Source organism: Hippocampus bargibanti, linkage group LG07 (assembly GCF_051943395.1).
Source record: "Hippocampus bargibanti isolate YZ-2025 linkage group LG07, ASM5194339v1, whole genome shotgun sequence".
Lineage (NCBI taxonomy): Eukaryota > Metazoa > Chordata > Actinopteri > Syngnathiformes > Syngnathidae > Hippocampus > Hippocampus bargibanti.
The window spans coordinates 13,310,186-13,334,199 of NC_142740.1; the positions used below are offsets into that span (position 1 = coordinate 13,310,186).

The following is a 24,014-nucleotide window of genomic DNA, read 5'->3' on the forward strand; positions in this document are numbered from 1 at the left end:
TCCAACGCATATAGCTATATTTTACGTTTTAAGACTCGCGCTGAATATTCCGGAAGTCGTTTTTCAGTTGGTGACGAGTCCTCACATTACGTCACTGAAGGAACGCCCCTGACCGAAAAAAAGGACACATTGTAGCAGTCCTTCCATCACGTCAATGCATTTTGCTGGACCTGTTTGGTCTGAAAACTTCATGTTGCACCAAAAAGAGGCAGAAGAGGGCAACAAAGCTCCGTGTAAGGAATTAATCAGCCCGTTTCCACAGGCTGATTAATTCCTTACACGGAGCTCTGTCGCCATTTTCTGCCTCTTTTTGGTGCTACACCCCCCCCCCCCCCCCTTTATTGCCTCAAAATGGCACGGAATAAATTTTTTAATCGATTGCTTTCCTCTTCAGAACTATTTGAATCATATTTATAACTGGATGAGTAACAAGAAAGCATATTCTCCGAATCTGAAGCCATTGTTTTGATTCTCCAGCAAGGCAAGATGTCTAGGGGTGACTTCACGAACGAGGGGGCGGGACCTTCTGAAACTGGACACTTCCGGGTTAATTTTTTTTTGCAGATTTTGGACACTTTAAGTCATTTTTATTGGTGTTTTGCATTTGACTAAAAATATCATACCATATCATCATATCATTTTGGGTATTTTAGATGCGATAAAACGTTTTTCTGATGTCAGTTAGGAAACAAAAAAGTGATGTCGGTTGTCCTTTAAATGAGCACTTCTATAACACAGAAAATCACAGCATTGGTTCCTGCTCAACTTTCAGGCATGGGGATTTTTTTTTGTGCTCAAGGATAACATTTGAATTTTTTTCCAATAGATGAGCGAAGATATTTGGATACATTGAGGTTTAAAAAAAGGTAAAATGTGGTTTAAAATATCTATCCAATTTTATTTTAGTAATACAATTAGTGAATGATCAATAAAACATGATTACAAACTCCAGATTTATTGACCCATGTTATGATCATTAATGCAACACACGTTACCAAACCATTGACAATGTAAATATTCAGAGAGAACAGAGTGAGCCATTTTCTTATCTCTGTCTGATTAGTTCACAATTTTTCATAAATGACTCAGGTGTTTCAATTCTCACAGCTAAAGACATGTTGATATGTAATTTCAAGCAAGATATTTCTAAGGCAACCCAAAAAACAAATTTTTTACCGCATTACATATAGTTGTTACTCCACTCACTGATCATACCACAGTGAACGCGACTCCTTACACTCCAATACATAGAGAAGACCTAAAAACATAGCCTTTTGTTTTAAAATGTAAGTCATAATTCTAATAATTTGACCTAGTGATCATCATTTTATGCAAAGTGTGAACAATAATTTATTTAAAAGCTTGGACTAGGAGTTCTGAAATAGGAACTTTAAAATAAAAACAATTGAAAAAGCAAATTCACTAAAACCTCTGGAATATCCGCTTTTCATTAAACAGTCTAATACACACATTTCCATTTCCCATGGAAGATTTTAGAGCAAAATGTAACTGGAGAAAACAATTTCAAAACCTCACATTAAGCGAACCCTTAACGAAAAACACTGTAATGTTTGTCGTTGTTTTGTTTCCTGGATATCTTCCAAAGCACCATGCCGTAAAATGACTACAACGGTGGTCACAAGCATTTCAGTGTAAAATTCCACTGTGATGTGTGCGGTGTTTTTGAGTCCCATCAGGTGAACGTGTCATATGTCAGATTACATGCTTCCACTGCTGGAGGTGTAGGTGTGTAAAATTCCACTGAATGAGAGCTAGCGTTTCATGATGCCACCTCACCATCCCTTTAGCTTACCTGAGTTCCACTTTGAGGAGTGCCAAAGCCAGTCACATAGAGGAAATAGTTCCCGGAAGACAAACACAGGTTTTATCTGAAACAGTAGCCTGTAAAGCACAGTCAGGATCATAAACACACCTTTAGTCCTAATGTCGAGCAAATCGGTGAGACCGTTGCTATGGTACCGGTTGTTGTTTGTGTACAATAGACGCTTTAAATATGAGACACTCCCCGCTCCCTCCCTGAAGGTGAGTAAACAACATTGAAATGTTTGAGGGGGAGAACTTGGTGTGTTTAAAAATTGCCATCAAACAAATAGTTGCAAGCGTCATTTGCATGATTTCAGTTAGGATTACATGTTTAGACCAGTCATTCCGCTGCCCAAAAAAATGTTTTGTATTATGGTAGAATGTGAATGGTAGGAAGTTCAGCCAGGAAACAGGTACAGTACACACAAGGTTCTGACAGTGCATTGAAGCATCTAATTTGATATCATATATTGTTGGCGAGATGCAAAAGTACTTTACTCAAGTAAGCATGTTATTGGTTCAAAGATAAGAGGGAAGTGATATTTTCTGGTGTATATATTTTCTGGCGCACCAAAAAGCCTTGATTTTATTCAAGAGTTGACCCTGCGCCTTATATGCAGGTGCGCCTTACATATGAAGTATTATTGAGCTACAAAAGGTCTCGCAACTACTGTCAGCATCCATTTCCCCCTGTAGAAGAAGTAATGTGTAACCTCAGCCTCTACTGTATTACCTTATAATGTGGTGTTCGTTATACTTTGGAAAGCTTTTATAATAATAATAATAATAATAATAATAATAATAATAATAATAATAATAATAATAATAATACATTACATTTGATGTATTTCTATATATTTGGAAACCTTTTTTTCATCATTGAAGGTGCACCTCATACGCCTTATATATGGAAAAAGTTTGAAAATACAACTTTTGTTGGGGGTGTGCCTTATACTCTGTTGTGCCTTATACAGTGGTACTTATATATGTATATATTGACTGGTTTGTACATGTTTGCCTGTTCGCCCCGTGACTGAGTGTGTTTTCTTCGGGTACTTCGGTTTCCTCTCACGTTCCAAAAATATGCATGACAGGTAAATGGAACACTCTATAATAGTCCCTAAGTGTAAGTCTAAATGGTTGTTCATTTGTGTGTGCCCTGCGATTGGCTGGCAACCTGTCCTTGACGGCTAGGATAAGTTCCAATACGCCCACAACCCTCCTGATGAAAACCACATTAGAAAATGGATGAATGGAGGCAGGATATGTGACTTAGGTGTTTCTTATTTAAAAAGAAAGAAGTCTTGCTAATCAAATATGATGAAAGGGTTGACATTCAGTCCCAGGCGGGGGGGAATCAAACATCAGCTGTTCCCGATCCCAGAACAGTTTTCTCAACATATGCAACTGTACCCAAGTGAAAAATATTCATGTTACTGACCAGTAAACGTCATCGCTCTGTACTAAATCCCTTCCAGGTCCAATTCAGCGTCAGAACACAATAAGAAAAACGACTCTCATTTTCCAAAAAGAAAATGCCATTCTCTAAATGCGATCAAAAGAGCAATGCAAAGTCTCCTCCTTGCAGCAGGCTATTGGTTGTTGTTTCCTTTGAGATTCCAGGATTTGCCACGAAGATTCCTTTTGAGAAGCCTCTTCTTGGGAATCTCACCGAGGGATAAGGGCAACGTGACGTTTGAAGGATTCTCTTTCAGAGAAACGATGCGATCTTTGATGGCGTCTTTGATCACCTACAGGAAGCAAAGTGAGGGCGTAGGGGATTAGGTTTAGCAATAGTATCACCTTAACATGCTACCAAGGAATGTAGGAAGACTTTGTGTGACCTGACTCAGTTAAAATATAATTCTTCATAGCAACATTGTGGAGTGAAGTGACCATAGCGCATCCTACTTAATGGATTTTCTAATGCATTTCGATGTGCAATTAAATGAAAGCAAAATTACAGTGCCGTTTGTTCATTTCAAAACATTTCAAGACGATACAGACAAAACCTGTCAGAGTTAATCAAGTGCATTCATAAGGCTTTATGTTTCTTGATTTTTTTCGTTTTTTTGTCTGTCAATCTCGGTTCGTTTTTTTTTTGTCAGTTAAGGTGTGTCTTTTTTGTTGTGATTATTTTGGGCTACTTTTACTTGTGTTCTTATTATTTTGTTCTTAATTTCATGTTTTTTCATGTTTTAGTTTTGTTTTCTTGGAAAATAAATACATCTTGTTTTTTTAAACACATCCTTCCTTCCAACTTCAGCCCAACGCAACAGGATAGAACATAAGGTGGTCGACATAAGAACTGCGACAGTTTGATATTAGACACAGAGCAACCACAGCAGCAGTTTGTTAAAAAAGAAAAGAAATACAAGTACACTTTAATTAAAAAATAATACTACGTATATAAATTTTTATACTTGTATTCTCCATCTATCTACCTACCTAGCTGTCTCTCTGTCAGTCTCTCTCTCTCTGTCTGTCTGTCTATCTCTCTGCCTGCCTGTCTATCTATCTATCTATCTATCTATCTATCTATCTATCTATCTATCTATCTATCTATCTATCTATCTATCTATCTATCTATCTGTCTGTCTGTCTGTCTGTCTGTCTGTCTGTCTATCTATCTATCTATCTATCTATCTATCTATCTATCTATCTATCTATCTATCTATCTATCTATCTGTCTGTCTGTCTGTCTGTCTGTCTGTCTGTCTCTCTATCTCTCTCTCTCTCTCTCTCTCTCTCTCTCTCTCTATCGATGTATCTACCTACCTACCTACATCTACATCTATATCTATATCTATATCTATATCTATATCTATATCTATATCTACATATCGATATCGATATCGATATCTATATCTATAGCTATATCTGTACCTGTATCTATATCTATATCTATATCCATATCTATATCAGTGACGTGCAATCAGGGGAGGCAGGTGAGGCCGTGCCTCACCTGTCATCATGGAAATATCAAATGAAAAAATAAATTAAACAGTTATATTTATTTAGTGATTTCTACTTAAAGTTCTTTTCCATTTAACTAACCGTTTTTGGATTTATTTTTTCAAAATCGCTGAATTTTCACATTTACCGTTCAATTACTAAGTAGAGACGAGCGGTGAGGCAGCAGCCGGCTGAGCCTCACCATGGATTGCGCAATGACTATGCTAACTGCGCTGGCTTGCTCTGCAGTGAGACCGCATTGCTGTCCCTCTGCATATCACTATTAAAGTGTTCAAAGCTTTTAGTGTATGAATGAAATTTCTACAGTTTAGCTGGTGTATATAATGTACAGTCACTTTACATTATAAACACTGTACTGCAGTGTTTATTTTATTTTATTTTTATCAAAACTGTGTGCATAGGTGAGGCACACAGTTCTCCTGCCTCATGACAGGGGGCGCTGGTGATTACAGATTCTTCTTGCGCCTCCTCGGCTGCAGAATAATAGAATTAGTGAGAGCAAGCTACAGTAAACAGTTAGCAAGTTAAGTGCAACCATCCAGTCATTTTTTCATGTTGCTTGGCCTTGTTTTCAGAATGGAGGATTACATATCTAAATTGAAAGAAATAGAAAGAGTTTTAAAACTGAAGAAAGATAATGAAGGCTTCTACAAAGAAGTTATCGGTGCCTTTCTTCAGAAGGAGCGGCGCATGGACTTCATTTATACGTCAAGGTAACACAATAATCACGTTTTTTTTTATTCTTTTTTTCTATGCTACAGTTTATATAAAGAATGCTGACATGACATTTTAAACAAAACATGTTAACTGTTGCCAATAAAATGGTGAATAAGCTACTCTGTAGAGTTCAGGTTTGTAAATCTGACTGTGATGATGTCAGTGCCTCACCAACCATGAACCTCACCGCATCTAAATCTATATCTATATCTATTCTTCTTGAAATAACATTCAGACACTACAGCAGCATTCACCACTTAAAATAAAAGGAACAGTCGTGCAAGTGTTCATACAGGCTAGAACAGAATTTGCTCAAATGGGTCCCCAGCATCAGAATCATAATCACACAGCAGCCAGGGAGCCATCAATATTCACTTGGTCAACATTTCCAAAAGCAAGTTTTATCACTGTGCGGCATTGGAATGCCAAAATATCTACTTCTAACAGAAGCTTAAAAAGTACACATCAAAACTGTATAAGTGGTGAGGGTGTGGGAAAAGAAAACAGTGAATCTGTAATGCTGCTTAAAATCAGAAAGTGCCCAGGAAATTGGAAGTGATCTGGATCGTCATTGCATCACATTTGACTCCTCACTCAGCTCGGAAGTGACTCACTTACAGTCAGGGAAAGTCTAGCTGCCTTCTCACAGCAATACAACTAGACTTGATAAAACTTGCAGTATCTTTAGAAAGTTTTTATGTTGCACCATACTGTGATGAATGTGATGATAATTGCACGTGACAATGCAAATATGCAAAGCATTCCCAGTAATGGGAACACCTGCTTTCAGGAAGGACAGTAGGACACGCATCTCCATTTTGTACAAATAAATAAAAAGATAGAAACATAAATAAAGATAACAACATTTCGATGTATAATCCGGTAAATATCAAACTGACCTCCAAGTTGTTGAGAGTATTGAACTCCATGAGGTCGTGAAGTCGAGTGTAGGCCTCGTTGGAGTATTGAAAGTTGAATGTGGAAAATGGCGACTCAGGGTCATCAAATATGTCAAAGTCTGCAAAGTCCTTCTCCTTCTCAGTTTCTCTTGGAACTCCTACCATCATACAGTCAAAATGGATTTGTCATGAAAGATGAACTGTACGTGAGCTCATCACAGATTTCAACTCCACTATTATCCATCCATCCACCAATCCATCCATCCATCCATTTTCAAATCCATTTCTCCTCATGGGGGTCGCTGGCATGCCGGAGCTTATCCCAGATGTCGACCAGAGGTAGGTGGGATACACACCCTGATCTGGTTTACAGCAGCCACTCGCACTATACAATATATCATCAATAGAATTTATATATATATATATATATATATATATATATATATATATATATATATATATATATATATATATATATATATATATATATATATATATATATATATATATACACACACAGTAAAGTCTCGTGATATCGATATTCAAGGGAGTCCGAAAAAATATCGATATAACCGGGACTATCGATATATCCGACCCTGTTTGCATGTAATTTTCTCCGTGCGTGCATAAAAATAGTATCGATATAGCCGGGACTATATGCTCCCCCAACTTTAGAGCAGAGCCTCTGTCCATTAGGGATATACGGTATATAGGGCCAGAGTTACCAGCACAACTTTAGTTCACTGACAAAGCTCTTCGGATGAGGAGTGAAACGTCCGACACCTTCAAAGAAGTACCGATGACGACTGAAGAAACCTCTGACTCGATGCGTCTGTGTAAGCTCTCAGTCATACAGGAGTGGTCCATCGATGAAAAGGTTTCTTCAGCCGTCATCTGTACTTCTTTGAAGGTGTCGGATGGACCACTACTGTATGACTGAGAGCCTACACAAACTTTGTATGTGGTGAGTTTGTCTGTCCAATAGTCAGAAGTTCTAGGTTTGAATCTCAGGTCTCTCTTTGTCCTTTCCTAGGTTTTCTTTGGTTACTCAAGCTTCCAAACACATGCATCTTAGATTAATTTGGAGACTGAATAGTCCATAGGTGTACATGTGAGTTTATTTGTCTGTACTGTAGCGAATGACTGGAGACCAGTTTAGCCTTTACACCAGTCAAATTTAAGGTGCAGTGAGTAAGAATTGATCAAATGCTGAGTATAGTTTTGGTTTTTTGAATGTTGCTGTGCTGATGACCATTTTGTGTTTGGGAGCCTTTTACTGAGCGAGTTGCTTGTTCAGGACACAAAGGGACATGTCTTCTTGTACCGGTCCCAAGCCCAGATAAATACAGTGGGTTGTGTCAGGAAGGGCATCCGACGTAAAAGTTTGGCCAAAACAAACATGCGGATCAAACCTCTGAAGATTCGCTGTAGCGACCCCTTGAAGGGAAAAGCCAAAAGGAAAAGAAGAAGAAGAGTAGGAATTGATCCTAAACCAGCTACACAAAAGTCAGCAATGTAAACCCAGACACTAATTGCTGCCATTATTGGATGAATCCATGTGTAAAATAAATTTACGCATGACACATCGGCAACCTTTTTAAATACATTCTCAGACTAAAAGTAAGATGTGAGAAAAAAATTGCAGTTGGGAAAATTGAAGCAACCAATCGGAAATTGATTCAGCATTCAGTCTGGATGGGTGTTTCTCTACAAACTGGAAGTCCTTTTATGGAATATACCATTGATTAAAAAAAAGAAACTTACGTAACTTCCATAAACAGACTGCGGAAATATGTGGGCACACGGGTGACTGAACGTAAAGAGGCGCTGGAGAGACTATGAGAAGAAGATGAGGTGTTCGGTTGTCTTTGTGAGGATGTAAAATGATAAATGGCCTGTTTACACATAACTCTCCCACTGTACTGACAGATTCCCTACCGGCACCTGGCTCCTCAAGGAACCATCGTTCTCACAAACAGCTGCGGTTCCTGCTTGTGTGCACAGGCGATTCCCGACTGCAAAATGTATGTGGGTTGAAAGACACATTATTTCCATTGATAACCGCGGCGACCCTGAGCAAACATGTTGAAATAGTGAGCAATTGGGAGAAACTAGCGAGAAATAATTATCTGTCCCCTAGAATTATCGCATAACTTCAAGGAAGACACGCCTCACGTGCCATTACGGTAAAATGGTATAAAGAGCCGCAGTTAGAATGTTTTTTTTTCCTTGCACAGATCCGGTGGAAAACCCGCCATACATACGCTCTTACCAGGCGCTTTGAACTTCCTGAAGTTGATATTCACCAGGACAAAGTGGATGACAGTTGGGCAGTGCTTTTCGCCTTTTTTGGGTTTGAACACGTAGCATTCCTTGAGGCCTTCTCGATCAAAGACTTTTGGATCAATTTTCGGGAATGGTAGCTTGTTCATTCGAGCCCACTTTTCAGCCAGCAGGAGCTCCTGGGTGTACATTTCAAATTACTGAAGAGGTATTGTGTGTCAATTAGGGGTGTAACGGTACGCCCACCCACCCCCCAAAAAACATAATTTAGTAATTATATAAACAACAACTCCTACAACCGGTAGCGTGATGTACTGCCAAAGGCATATTGTATGGTCGTGACAACGGGTTATTCTTGCCATTTTTCGTGAGGCCATTTACATGTGATTACGGCGCGAAGATTTTTTTTTTCACTCCTCTCAGAAAAATTAGCTGTTAAAAATGTGCTGATGTGTGAAATGTAAATATCTCCACTGCGAGACTAACAAAGGCAAATCCAATCCAATCCTGTCTGCTTTTAGATATGAAAAACTGTGAAATATCCTCTGTCGCCTCATTTTGAATTTGATGATTTTCATATGATAATTTAATATTTATCACCCACTGTCCAAAAAGAGTTGAAAGTTATTTGGAACATTAAAATAGGCATATACTTCGACTCAAAATGCTTCCCATTGCTCCTATTGGTCCATAAACTGTTCCGCATTGACATTCAATTGTCCAAATGGAGAAAGTTACCAGTACCTCCATTTTCCCTACTTTATGAAGTCCATAAAATGACGTCTTTAATTCTGAAATCATTTAAAAGATGTAATCACATTTTTGTATTGCTGATCTTTCCAGTGACGTTGGTCCGACTGGAACAAAAATATGTTAACTTTTTTGTCACTATCTATGTTGTGCGTATTCAAGCAGCTGGGCTGCCCAATATTTGTTTACGAGGTACAATGGCGATTCGCTAGAGCACAACATGATTATTCCGTATGTACATGTTTCGGGTGGGAACTCAAAAGCCTGAAGGTACCATTACACCCCTAATATGAACATTTGGACACGTGGTAGTCAGACCTTAAACGGTGGGCTGGAGTCACTCGGTCGTGCAGAGAAATCAAAGGAAATGATCAGGTCGACACCACGTTGTGGCCGCAAGATGAGAGGGTAGGGAAGATTGTAGGTCAGGCCGCTGTCCACCACGTGGATTTTCTTACTTTTCACATCCAGAGGCTCATAGATACGGTCAAACTCATCCGGGTCTAGGAAGGCAAAGAAGACTTGAATAATGTCTTGTATAGGAAGAATAAGAATAAGAATAAGAATAAGAATAAGAATAAGAATAAGAATAAGAATAAGAATAAGAATAAGAATAAGAATAAGAATAAGAATAAGAATAAGAATAAGAATAAGAATAAGAATAAGAATAAGAAAGTCTTTCGTCGTCCGACAATGGCGAAATACGCAATCGACAGCAGCAAAATTGAATAGGGGTTGGGGTCGAAAAGAAAAAACAAGTATTGCATGCACAAAAATATTTCAGAACAAATACTAGATAAAAAAACATGGCAAGAACATAGATAGATAGATAGATAGATAGATAGATAGATAGATAGATAGATAGATAGATAGATAGATAGATAGATAGATAGATAGATAGATAGATAGATAGATAGATAGATAGATAGATAGATAGATAGATAGATAGATAGATAGATAATGAAGATAAGAAAAAATCATCATTGGCTTCATTGTGTTTTAACAAGATGAACCACAGCTTGCACCTGTCTGAAATTTTAACCAAAAATAAACATTGCTTTTTCTTACCTGTGACAGCATCAACCTCTTCATCTGGTGTAGGTGCATTGCAGATGTACCCACTGATCGGAGAGAAAGGGATGCTGGTGTTCAGGTTCAGACCCAACATGAAATTATGTACCTGGGCAAAAGAGTGGAGAAAAGAGAAAAGACATTTGAATTTGTAGACAGGCCTAATGCCGATCTTATTTTGATTTTGGTCAACCTTGCCGGCGCGACCCTCTCTGGTGTTGAACAAGGCAGAGTCACTGAAGAGTGATGTGAACATTCTTTGAACCCAACTGGCCTGAGCGGTGCGATGATACTCTTCCTCTGCCTCTTGATTCTCTGAGCCACCTGCACATCATGATGTTTTCAACAGTCCATTTTGTGAGCACATTCAGAGGATACATACTTGGAATTGAACTGACTTGTTTTAAGTTTTGTGCTTTTCTTTTTTTCGATACTGAACATAGTCTGCATCCTCCCACTGCCTTCAAGTTAAAAAAAAGCAGGAGACATTTGAGGCACCACTGGCAGTAATTTTCTGTACCAATGTTTGATCAAAATCAGTGGAGAGATTTGTTAGGATAGTAATTATTCTCAAACACAATAATACCTTGTCTTCCGAACGCTTTAGCTCACGCACTTTTCGTCTTCCGAGCATTAAATTTGTGAGTATAATCTTGCATAGGAACTAGTTTTCGGCGGCCGAACCAAATCACACAGCGCCACGGTGGCTGGCGGACTAGTTTTCGGCGGATGAACACCAAACCACACGGTCGTGTAGTTTTCCACACCCCCTTTGCGTGCAGACGTGATTTGCTATCGAGTGTCGTACTTTTGCTATTATGAGACAGAAAAAGACCCCACCACAGGATAGTGTTAAGCCGAAGAGAACACAAAAGATGATTACGGTCGAGCAGAAGGAGATCATTGGAAAAACACGAACAAGGTGTGCGTTTGTGTGACTTAGCGTCCCAGTACCAGTATGCTAAGTCGACCATTGCTACGTGTGGCTAAGGGTGTTTCTGTGTTGTCTAAGCAACAGCCTCAGGCAATAGAAGAGGTTGAAAAACTTCTGTTGATTCGGATTACCAAAAAGTAGCAAACAGGGGACATTGTGAGTGAGGGTATTATTGCAGAGAAAGCACGGCAACGTTACCCGGATATCATCAAGAGGCAACTACATAAACAACCATCACAAAGGTAAATAACACGACTTGATTATACAGGACAGTTTATTTCTTTAATTATAATCCAATCGCACATTTATTATGCATAAAATAAGGTATATTTTGTGTAGTGTTAAGGCTTCTTTCATAGGAAATTGTTTTATGGGGACCTGGGAACGGATTATTCTCATTTTTAATGATTTCTTATGGGAAATAAATGTTAGACAGATGAACTTGTCGCCTTACACACACTTTCTGGGAACCAATTAAGTTCAAAAGCTGAGGTATCACTGTAAATCCAAACATTATCTAAAAAGATGCACTTGTGCTTTGATTGGCTTTTTCAAAACCTTTTATCATGAGTTGTGCAAGGAAATGAGTCTCATGGAGTACGTAGTTGTGTTTTTACAAAATCACAGTTCAGGTAGAGAAACTGTCATTACTTTTGCAGCACAGGCTGTTGTTTTCTTTCTCATTTCCCTTCAACTATTCACTATTAGCTCAACATTTTTACTATGTATCATCATCACCACGTCATAGAGGAGGGAACAATGTTGTTCCTCTGGACTTTGGCTCATGCTTCTAATAAATGCAAATGGAAGTTTCCCAGATATGAAAAACACATGGTCGGGATTTCCATTTTGCTAGTTATACTGAGTGCATCATCTACAGATTTTGTTTAATGATCAAAACACAGCCTGAGAAGTGTTGTAGTTCACCTTTATGGGGTTCATCCTCGTTGTCCATGCTGTCTTCTCCAACAATGTGCTGTGGTTTAATCTGCTCTGTAAAACAACATATGGAGGATTTGCAAGCGCCAGCATCACGATGAAGTACTTAAAAGACAACCGACGTCTCCGGACAAGTTGTGTTCATAATTTGTAAAATGGCTTCAAATGACTTCTACTGGGCGTATTTTAATAAGATTCCACCGCATATAGCTATATTTTACGTTTTAAGACTCGCACTGAACATTCAGGAAGTCTTGTTTTTGAGTTGGTGACGAGTCCTCACGTGACGTCAGACAAGGAGCGCCTCCTGACCGTAAAAAAGACACATTGTAGTGTATTTCTATCACGTCAATGTGTTTTGCTGTACTGTTTTTTTGGGTTTTTTTTTAAACCTTGTGTTACATCCAAAAGCCGCCAGCAGAGGGAGTCCAAGCTCCATGGAAGGAATTTATCAGGAATTTATCAGCCTGGAAACGGGCTGATTCATTCCTCACAGCTCGGTGGTCATTTTCTTCTCTTTTTGGGTGAGACATTCCCCCCCACCCGTTTTCCTCAAAATGACACGGAATAAATTCTTTAATCGATTGCAAACATGTATGCTTTCCTCTTCAGAACTATTTGAATCATATTCATAACTGGATGTGTAACAAGAAAGCATATTATCCGAATCTGGAGTCATTGTTTTTATTTTCCAGCAATGCAAGACGTCTTAGCGTGATGTCACGAACTGGGGGCGGGACTTTCTGAAAATGCCCAATTCGCAGCTCCATTTTTTGCAAATTTTGGACACTTTAAGTCATTTTTATTGGTGTTTTGCATTTGAATAAAAATATCATACTGCATGTTTTGGGTATTTTAGATGCTATAAAATGTTTTTCTGATGTCAGTTAAAAAACAAAAAAGTGACGTTGGTTGCCCTTTAAGGGGCAAAATGAAATTTGACTTATTGGAATTGGAAGCGTTAGGAGAAGAGGCAAGCAATTGTGCTGAAAAGAAAAATCAAGCATTCAATATAGGGGAAGTAAATTATTTTATAAACATCACACCTGAGTAACATAGCTTTTAAAAGTTGAAACAGCAAAGATGAGAAACTGCTGCGGGAGAGGCCATCACATATTGACGAGTGAAAAGGCCCAAAAGGCCAACTTGCGAGGAATGCAGAGTTGTATGGAGTTTTGTCATGGCGAATAAAGTATGAGTCTTTATTATGACTCCAAATTGGATTGGATTTACCTTTATTAGTCTCACAGTGGAGAAATTTACATTTCACAGCAGCAACGTTGTGAAAGAAAGATTAAAGGAATGAAAGAAGTAGAAAAACAAAATACAGGAGCTGCTGTGGCGCCCTCTTGAAGTCAAAAGAACAAAAAAATAAAAATAAAATAACAAATAATATGACAACACAAAGACACAGAGAGTTATTCATTCTTAAGCACTTTCTGTACCCTCTTTGTTACATGAAGCAGTTCTAGATGAAAGAGGAGAGGATCAAAGCGTCCTTTTGACCCGTGGATGAGGGACCTCATGGTTGAATGTGCCCGTTACTACAAGCTAAATGTTGAAAGCAAACACAAAGCTGTAGCATCCATTCATCCAAATCAGGCCTTAGATCATTCTGAAGCTCCAAAACGTTATTGCAGAATACAAGTACAAGATACTTTGGGACATTTTTTGTTTGTGGCATTTAAACAAATATTAACGCAGTTGAAAGAATGGCTGACCTTATTACTGACCTCCTTGACATGGTTATGCACAGACATCTGCTTCTCAGAATTTCAGAAAAACAGTCATGGCATCCTCTGAGGTTTTGTAAGGGTCTCTGAGGCTTGCATAAATCCCTGCCACAATGCACATAATGAACCGTGCAGCAATTTGAGAGCAGATGACTTCCCGGGTGCATAGTTCAGTTTCATATTTGTTTGTGTGAGCATCAATCTCGCACATGCAAATCTTTCATAAATCAGGTCCTTATTGTTCATCACATTAACAATAAGCCCAAAGTCTTTGTCACACCTAAAACCAATGCAAAAAAGTAATACAAGCGCGAAAAAAAATTACTGGGTGGAGGAAGTTGCACGTTTGGAAAAATCAAGGGTTTGTGGCTGTGCATGCAAAGGTCATCCTGAGCAAATACATTCAATCTAAACAAACATCAGGAAATTCCCTGGAAGACGATACTTCCTAACTGTTGACAAGAGATTGACTCTCGACACACAAACTCAAACAGGGGCAATAGCAGGTGTGGGAATAATATCACGGAACAACATGATAGGCCATGAAAGTTATTTTAAATTAAACAATATAGTCACAAATGTAAATTGTGCAAGTCATTCAGATGAAATTTGTGAATGAAATTGATGGGCTTTACTGCATTCCAATGTAAGACAACATATGAGCACACAGTCTTTATTTGTGCAATATTATCTTCATGTTTGCTTAAAAGGATTGTGCCACTGAGGATTGCGTATTGCTGGCATTGGGCAGAATTCTTGTACCTGTACCTCCCCAGTCATGAGTTGTCAGGGCACTCCAAAAATAACACATTTATTCAACCATTTTGATTGCACCATCAGAGAGAAAATGCCATTGCCACACAAATGTTGTGTGGAAACCTATTGAGTCGCATGTGAAAATGTAATTGCAGTGCTGAGCAGTTGCACCTTTTCGGCAGCACGAATATGCCAGCACTATTTTTGACTGGGAGGAATGTCGGTGCCATTTGATTGTCATCGCTGGACAGCTGTGGGACGATTGCGCTTTGCTGCGCCTTAATGGGCAGCATTTTCACAGCCCCGCTTTATTAAGCGGAAAGGTCGGTGGTGTTGGACAGCTGGATGAATGCATGGCTTGAGGAGCCCGCGATGAGGAATGAGCGTAAGCGCTGAGCTCCGATGCGCATGTGGAACTGTTGCGGCTTGGAATTGAAGTGGATTTATGTGTGACAGGAGATGTGAAAGAAATCTCTTCATCATTGGATGCTACAGCTGCGTGTTTGCTTTCATCATTTAGCTTGTAGTAGATGTGCACATTCCACCATGACGTCCCTGATCCACTGGCGAAAAGGACACTTTGATCATCTCCTCTTTCATCTAGAACTGCTTCATGCAACATAGAGGGTGCAGAAAGTACTAAAAATTAAAGACTGTCTTTTGAGTTGTGTCACATCATTTTTTGTTGGTTTTTTTTACTTCAAGATGGCACTGCAACAGTGGCTGCCTTTACAGCAGCTCCTATATTTTATTTTTACTGCTGTTAAATGTAAATTTCTCCACTATGAGACAAATAAAGACTCATCTAATCTAATTGTGTCTCACCAATGCTTTGATAAACTCTCAGTTGGATTTGCTGAATCGAAAAAAAATCACAGAAATACTTTCATACTTGTCAGACGAACTGGTGTGCTACACAGTCTCCAAAAAATAAGAATATCCTACACGATCAAAAAAGAAATTCACAAACACCTAAAAATGAAAGCGACTGAAATCTGAGTCAGAAATTTTAGAAAACCATTTCTATAGCTAATACAGTTCAGCAATCCATGGTCAGAGCATTTTTTTCCACAAATGGGGAAAACTGAACAGTGGTGAACTTTTCCAGAAGTGTTCAGCCAACCCAAATGACTCCAAGAGAGCTACGGCTATCCACGGGGGTCACAAAAGCAGAATGACTGAGAAAGAATCACAAAGTTCTCCCAGCCTCAATTAAGTGGTCATGACTCAAAGACACTGCACAAAAATGGGAGCTTTCCAAGGTTAAAAAAAAAAGATGCCCTGGTGTTTGATATAGCTCTGTTGAGTGTGAATGCCTCATGTTTCAGGCAAGCGGATTTGCCAAACTTCTTAGTCCGAAGTGGCTGCCGGTAAGTGGATGTGAATGAATGTGAAGTTAGCCAGATAATGATCTTGAAACAAACAGCTCAGTAGCAAGGTCACTAGAGCCCATCTCAGCGGCGTTTCAAATCTCTGTCATCACACAAGTGATGACAAAAAAAAGCTGTTTGCTCCTGAGATAACATCTCCACAGCTTCAAAATGCCGCTGATGTCTACATGTATGGAGAACTTTATTTTGTAGGGGTAATAACTGGCTGAGTCTCCCCTTGTCCATAAAGCGGAGTAGAATCCTGGTGAAAGTAAGCAATTCAAAACTTTAAAGTAAAACCTTTCGGCATTTTAGAAGTAAAAACTGTTGACTTTACTATAAAGTAAATTACAATAGATTATGTTTGTAAATAACTGAATGTGAGGCTTTGGGAAGCTATATGGGCACGCATTGTATGATCTGTTAGCTATCTATTAGCTAACTAGCTAGCTTTCTATCTATTTGAGTTGAGTGAACGCTGGCGCGTGGAGCTGCCGCTGCTCACCCACAGTGAAACTTATCCTGTGACTGTAAAGTGACCTTGAGAGTTTTGAAAGGCGCTTATAAATGAAATGTATTATTATTATTATTATTATTATTATTATTATTATTATTATTATTATTATTATTATTATTATTATTATTATGTACTGACATATAAGTGCATGGCATTTACCACTTTACTTATATTTTTTAAATGCATACATTTCATCAGGTAGACTGTGGCGCATATTTTATTTCATTTATTTTCATTTTTAGTTTTTAATTATTTATTCTTTATTGATCTAGGGTGGCCTGGTAGTGGAATGATTAGCACGCCGAATTCACAGTGCAGAGGTAGCGGTTTAATTCCAGCTCCGGCCTCCCTGTGTTTGCATGTTGCAGTGGGTTCTTCGGTTCGGTTCCTCCCACATTCCAAAAGCATGCATGGCAGGCGGATTGAACACTCCAAATGGACGCTAGGTGTGAGTGTGAGCGTGAATGCTTTTTCATTTCTATGTGCCTTGCGATGGGCTTTAAACCGGTTCAATGTCCCCCGTCTACTGCCCGAAGATTGACCGACAGACAGACATGCAGGCAGACAGACTGAAATGTAAGCAGTGAGGAAAAAAAACTATGCAGATGATTCCCATGAGCACCACCAACACAGGGGGAAGTGCTTACCTAACTCCTCCTCCATGGTGGAGCCACCAGCTGTGTCTTTGACCCCAATCACCCTGTTGAAAAGAATGGAGAAGGCGCTGCCCCACACACCTGCCATAGCCCAAACGTACATTCAATTGACTATTTGAAAATGTAATGAGCAGAGCAATAGACAAAAGTGATTTAATCTCAGTCACTCTTTTCTCACCCATGAGAAAGTGAAGAGGGTTTTCTTCACATTTCTTGACAACTGTTCCCATGAAGAACTTGCTTCCAAACAAGTCAGGTGTCATGAAGGTGCCATATTTTGCCATTCCAATTTCATAAGGGCTGAACTCCACCCAGTCTGCAAGTGAAATCTCAGGTTTAGTCCAAGGTCTCGATACTGCAAACCGGCCAGTATTTAAAGTTCGAGGGCAGTGTTAAAAACACAATATTGCATTGACCCCACAAAATAATAAAATATTAGTGTAGTCCAAGATGTAACATTGATACAGTGTTAAAATGAGGTGTCATTTGAAATGGACCATGGTTAGTAAAACCACAACCTTATGGAATGGTTTAAGTTGGGTGGTTCAAGTCAAGGCAAGGATCTTCTGGAATAATTCTCTCTGATTGGCTGCCAGTCAATTAGAGAGAAGAGCTAGAAAAGGCCTTCAATGAACCGATTACTCATGTTTATAGAATGTGGGGGGTACCTGAAGACGTATCGGTATCAGAAAGGTTTGGTACTCTAGCCTCCTCCCCATTCGAAAACCATTTTATTGAAACTAAAGACTTTTAATTGTGTCTAGGCGTGAGTCTAAATGTCCCTTTTTTTTCTTCTCGACTGCATAGTGACCATCAGGCAACCAGTCTAGGGTGTCGCTTCCTTCTTGCCCAAAATCACCTTATATAGGCTAGCTCACCCCTGAAACTCAATTGGATCAGTATTAGAAATGACAGGGATGTTGTTAATTTCCTCTGTAATTATGGGTAATGGTTAGCAATGTTTCCCAAGGGAAGGCCTAAGATTAGATAAGAAAACATTTATAGTCTCACACTGGGGAAATTCAGAATTTATAGCATCAACTTTTGGAGGGAAGAAAGTAGAAAAATGGTATTTGAATGCACAGAATACATTTTTAAAAAAGATATTCTCGGGGATATCAAAAAGTGTTATCACATACAGTCCACATGAAAGTTGACTGAGCCCTCCAGCGCTGCTCATCATTATGACAAACTGTATTTGTTCGGGCATGTATGGCATACAGTACATGAAACAGAAATAAGCACTCCAGGCATGTAACTAAAAATAGACACACGTTTGTGTCACGCAAGCATACACTGACACAATTATGATACTAATTATTGATGTTGAAAATTGCTAATACTTAAGCCACCCTTTGGCACCACGGTATTTTCCTAAGACAAGATTTTGTGTCAGAGGAAGAGTCGAGACAAACTAAAGAATGTGCTTGTCACGCTTTAGGAGAAATGTGTTTGAAGTTAGATAATGGGACGTACAAGAGCAGACAAACTGGAGGATACACGGACAATAACACAAATCAGTTTAGGACTTCAATCAGCTCAGTCTAAATAATGAAGCCAGACAGTGCGAGAGTCCTCCAAAGATGTTTTGTTCACTCTGTCCTGATGAACTTCATATACAGGGTGAGCCAAAAAGATGCATACCCATGAAAATTTCAATTGTGGCTTTGATTGAAAAGCGATTTATTTCAAATTACAACCACACATTATTCAGTTTATGGAAGACGATCCACCAGAGTTTCAGCTATTTCTGTCAATCGTTAGTCAATTTATGGTTGGTCAATTTAGTTAGTCAATTTATGGTATGGTTAAGTTGACCAAAACTCCTCTTTTGGGAGAAAACATTGCTGCAGTGAGGGACACAGTAAGACACATCTTTTTGGGTCACCCTCCCGAAAGAGGAATGTGAAAAAGTGATCGACAACTTTGTCTGACGATTACAGGTTTACTTGCAACGAAATGGTGGACATTTGGAACACATCTTGGGAAAGCCATAAATTGACGAACGATTGACCGAAATAGCTGAAACTCTGGTGGATGGTCTTCCATAAACTGAATAATGTGTGGTTGTAATTTGAAATACATAGCTTTTCAATCAAAGCCACAATTGAAATTTTCATGGGTATGCATATTTTTGGGTCACGCTGTATTTATTATACACAAAAAATAGTTTATGGGTGTATCTGTAGATATTCAGATAAAACACGATATGTACCTGCAAACATGAGCTCAGAAACATCTGGCTTGACGTGTAAACAGGTGAAGAGAGGAAGAGGACTTTGTGCCTGGTTTATTTTTTCCTGAATGTCACTTAACTTGGTGTCCATCCTCTAAGGAGAAGAAAACTTTTGGTGGTAATCCACTATATACTCCATACAAAATTATGAAAATGAAATCAAAGTTGTTTTGTGCAACTCTTACCGCGGGTATGAGTGTTTCTCCGATGAGCATACCAAAAATATCTGTGAAAGTAACTGGCTGTCCAGAGGCCTTCTTTGTCCACAAGGCTTGGATGTAGTTGGTTACATGTTGCGGCAGTAATAACCTCAATGGATTACTGCTGACTCGGGTCATTAGTTCCTGGTTGATATCTTTTGGGCCCTTGTTTGGAAACTCAGGGTGCGAGTAGAGTGCGGACATGTACCTAGATAACAAAACAGAGTTAATTGAACTGAGAGCCATCTATTTAAATGGAACCTATAATTGTTACATAACACATGCATTTTAGTAGACTTGTATTGTAAAAATCCAACACTGCAGTGAATGGAAAGCAAAATCCCAAATTTGTTTAGCACCAAGAGACAGCGTTGATTGTTTGCTCAGAGTGCACTTTTGCTGGGCACAAGGGGCATCAGGAATTACAAAGTGAGTTTGGTCAGAATGATTTCTACCTGTACATAAAAATCGTTTTTTTAACTCATTGTTGGATCAATTGTATCATTCATGACTTTGAAACCGGGGGCTTGGAAAAATGGCATAACCCAAGTGTTTGTTTTTTTAACGCATGAGCATGGCTATCATCACAGAAAGCAGCGGCACACGCATTCGACACTGGACATTGGAGTAAACTATAAATTGTAAAAAGTGGTCCAATGCCTCAACCTCACAGTGCAAAGGTATTTAATAGCTACTAGAGTATTTCCTCATCTATAAAATAGGAGTAAATACTTCCCCATTACAGTACAGTAAACACATGTATTGACTGTAGCATATTGTATGTTCAATATGGCCAGTGACATCACAGTAAAATGAAGGCCATTTCAGTCTTGGTGATAAAAAAGAAGTTCCAAGGGCAAGTATTTAATTCCTGATTCCCTCAAATTGATGTTATTAAAAATGAATATCAGTTTACATCACTGGTTCTGAATCTTTTTCCTTGTTCACACCCCATTTGCCATGATCTGGTTGGTGACCAACGGGTGGCGCTGTCGGCCCCGCCTGCACCTGCACAGGTGCTGGTCGTCCTGATCAGTGGCGGACTGCCACGTTCGGATTGGCGACCAAAGGGTAGCGCTGTCAGCCCTGCCTGCTGCCTCGCAGGTGCTGGTCGTTCCCAATCAGTGACACTCAAAAGGACTCCCGGCACGACCATTCGCTGTCGGGTCATTGTTGTATGCTTTGTATGCAATTGTATGCATTGTATGCGGTGCATGTGTTTGTTTAACTTTGGCGGACTTTTACTTTTTTTTTTTTTATACTTATTTTTTCTGTTCAGATGATTTTGATGTTTTAGTTTTGTTCCTGCTGACTTTATTTTAATACAATTTGTCAAACACAACCTCCTGCTCCCTCCTGCCTGCTTTTTGGGATCCGCACCCGCCATCACCTCCTTGCAAAACGTGACACCATTCAATTCACTTACTAACCAGTTCTCGCATTCTCTTCCAGTATTGATGAAAAGCAATATTGATATCATATTCATGTGTAAGTAACAAATCCATCATGTATTTAATTATTTATTTATATAACTTAACACATTGAAACTACATAAAATACAAATAAATACATAACAATTATTATATATTATATATGAAATAATAATTTGTTTACTTTACAGCTATGAGGGTTAATTAGCATTATCCCTCACAATGACTTCTTGATTTGGAGATATTTTCACTTTTTTCGGTTACCTGACCATTATCCTCGGAAAATGTTACATTTCCCCCAGGGTATCCTCGTAGCTCTGTCATGATCTGGTTGTCGACCAACGGGTGGCGATGTCGGCCCCGCCTGCACCTGCACAGGTGCTGGTCGTCCCGATCAGTGGCGGACTGCCACGTTCGGATTGGCGACCAACGGGTAGCGACGTCAGCCCTGCCTGCAGCCTCGCAGGTGCTGGTCGTTTTAATCAGTGACACTTAAAAGGACTCCCGGCACGACCATCCGGGGTCGGTTCATTGTTTGTTGCATGCTTTGTCTGCAATTGCATGCATTGTATGCTGTGCATGTGTTTGTTTAACCTTGGCGGACTTGAAATATGAATATGAATATGAAAACGGGGGCTTGGAAAAATGGCATAACCCAAGTGTTTGTTTTTTTAACGCATGAGCATGGCTATCATCACAGAAAGCAGCGGCACACGCATTCGACACTGGACATTGGAGTAAACTATAAATTGTAAAAAGTGGTCCAATGCCTCAACCTCACAGTGCAAAGGTATTTAATAGCTACTAGAGTATTTCCTCATCTATAAAATAGGAGTAAATACTTCCCCATTACAGTACAGTAAACACATGTATTGACTGTAGCATATTGTATGTTCAATATGGCCAGTGACATCACAGTAAAATGAAGGCCATTTCAGTCTTGGTGATAAAAAAGAAGTTCCAAGGGCAAGTATTTAATTCCTGATTCCCTCAAATTGATGTTATTAAAAATGAATATCAGTTTACATCACTGGTTCTGAATCTTTTTCCTTGTTCACACCCCATTTGCCATGATCTGGTTGGTGACCAACGGGTGGCGCTGTCGGCCCCGCCTGCACCTGCACAGGTGCTGGTCGTCCTGATCAGTGGCGGACTGCCACGTTCGGATTGGCGACCAAAGGGTAGCGCTGTCAGCCCTGCCTGCTGCCTCGCAGGTGCTGGTCGTTCCCAATCAGTGACACTCAAAAGGACTCCCGGCACGACCATTCGCTGTCGGGTCATTGTTGTATGCTTTGTATGCAATTGTATGCATTGTATGCGGTGCATGTGTTTGTTTAACTTTGGCGGACTTTTACTTTTTTTTTTTTTATACTTATTTTTTCTGTTCAGATGATTTTGATGTTTTAGTTTTGTTCCTGCTGACTTTATTTTAATACAATTTGTCAAACACAACCTCCTGCTCCCTCCTGCCTGCTTTTTGGGATCCGCACCCGCCATCACCTCCTTGCAAAACGTGACACCATTCAATTCACTTACTAACCAGTTCTCGCATTCTCTTCCAGTATTGATGAAAAGCAATATTGATATCATATTCATGTGTAAGTAACAAATCCATCATGTATTTAATTATTTATTTATATAACTTAACACATTGAAACTACATAAAATACAAATAAATACATAACAATTATTATATATTATATATGAAATAATAATTTGTTTACTTTACAGCTATGAGGGTTAATTAGCATTATCCCTCACAATGACTTCTTGATTTGGAGATATTTTCACTTTTTTCGGTTACCTGACCATTATCCTCGGAAAATGTTACATTTCCCCCAGGGTATCCTCGTAGCTCTGTCATGATCTGGTTGTCGACCAACGGGTGGCGATGTCGGCCCCGCCTGCACCTGCACAGGTGCTGGTCGTCCCGATCAGTGGCGGACTGCCACGTTCGGATTGGCGACCAACGGGTAGCGACGTCAGCCCTGCCTGCAGCCTCGCAGGTGCTGGTCGTTTTAATCAGTGACACTTAAAAGGACTCCCGGCACGACCATCCGGGGTCGGTTCATTGTTTGTTGCATGCTTTGTCTGCAATTGCATGCATTGTATGCTGTGCATGTGTTTGTTTAACCTTGGCGGACTTTTACACTTGGTTTTCTTTTGATACTTTTTTTCATTCAGATCATTTTGATGTTTTACATTTTGTTCCTGCTGACCTTTATTTTAATACAATTTGTCAAACAACCTCCTGCTCCCTCCTGCCTGCTTTTTGATCCGCACCCGCCATCACCACCTTGCAAACCGTGACAAGGTCGTAGGAAGCATTCTTGCACCCTTGGTTAAGAAGCACTGGTTTACATGAAGTAAGGTTGCTCATGGGACTACTTACCAGGTGGATCCGGAGAGACCAGCAATATAGGTGGTACAATCGAGAACTCCAGACTCAAACAGGGCCTTCATCACACCAGAGTAGCCAACCATGGCACGAAAGCCCCCTCCTGAACCCGAGATAGCAATGACTGGTACCTGCCTCACACAAATGACAGCGTCATCGGTTTTTCAGTCAAATAAGCGTCACCCTCTCTCATCCTGATATGTCCCCATGTCAACCTTCATAAAGTAGACATAACATTGCTTAATAACAAATGCTAATCAGAGATGCCTACTACTGGTACATTATTATTATTATTATTATTATCATCATCATTCTTATTCTTATT

The 24,014-nt window shown here is 39.4% G+C and overlaps 1 protein-coding gene across 2 annotated transcripts in view; it reads right to left on the reverse strand.

The window, feature by feature from the left end:
* Nucleotides 1-939: 939 nt before the first annotated feature.
* pla2g4ab (phospholipase A2, group IVAb (cytosolic, calcium-dependent)) overlaps nucleotides 940-24,014 on the reverse strand; it is a 34,645-nt gene continuing 11,570 nt past the window's right edge. For both annotated transcript variants that reach the window (XM_089001330.1, XM_089001331.1), the window contains 12 exons: nucleotides 23,684-23,820; nucleotides 19,847-20,069; nucleotides 19,641-19,755; nucleotides 17,604-17,741; nucleotides 17,417-17,506; nucleotides 12,382-12,447; nucleotides 10,714-10,844; nucleotides 10,518-10,629; nucleotides 9,768-9,952; nucleotides 8,689-8,878; nucleotides 6,417-6,574; nucleotides 940-3,575 (listed from right to left, as the gene is read on the reverse strand). In XM_089001330.1, coding sequence (XP_088857456.1) covers nucleotides 3,417-3,575; nucleotides 6,417-6,574; nucleotides 8,689-8,878; nucleotides 9,768-9,952; nucleotides 10,518-10,629; nucleotides 10,714-10,844; nucleotides 12,382-12,447; nucleotides 17,417-17,506; nucleotides 17,604-17,741; nucleotides 19,641-19,755; nucleotides 19,847-20,069; nucleotides 23,684-23,820 — 1,704 coding nt within the window. In that variant the 3' untranslated portion in view covers nucleotides 940-3,416. The remainder of the gene's footprint in view (nucleotides 3,576-6,416; nucleotides 6,575-8,688; nucleotides 8,879-9,767; nucleotides 9,953-10,517; nucleotides 10,630-10,713; nucleotides 10,845-12,381; nucleotides 12,448-17,416; nucleotides 17,507-17,603; nucleotides 17,742-19,640; nucleotides 19,756-19,846; nucleotides 20,070-23,683; nucleotides 23,821-24,014) is intronic.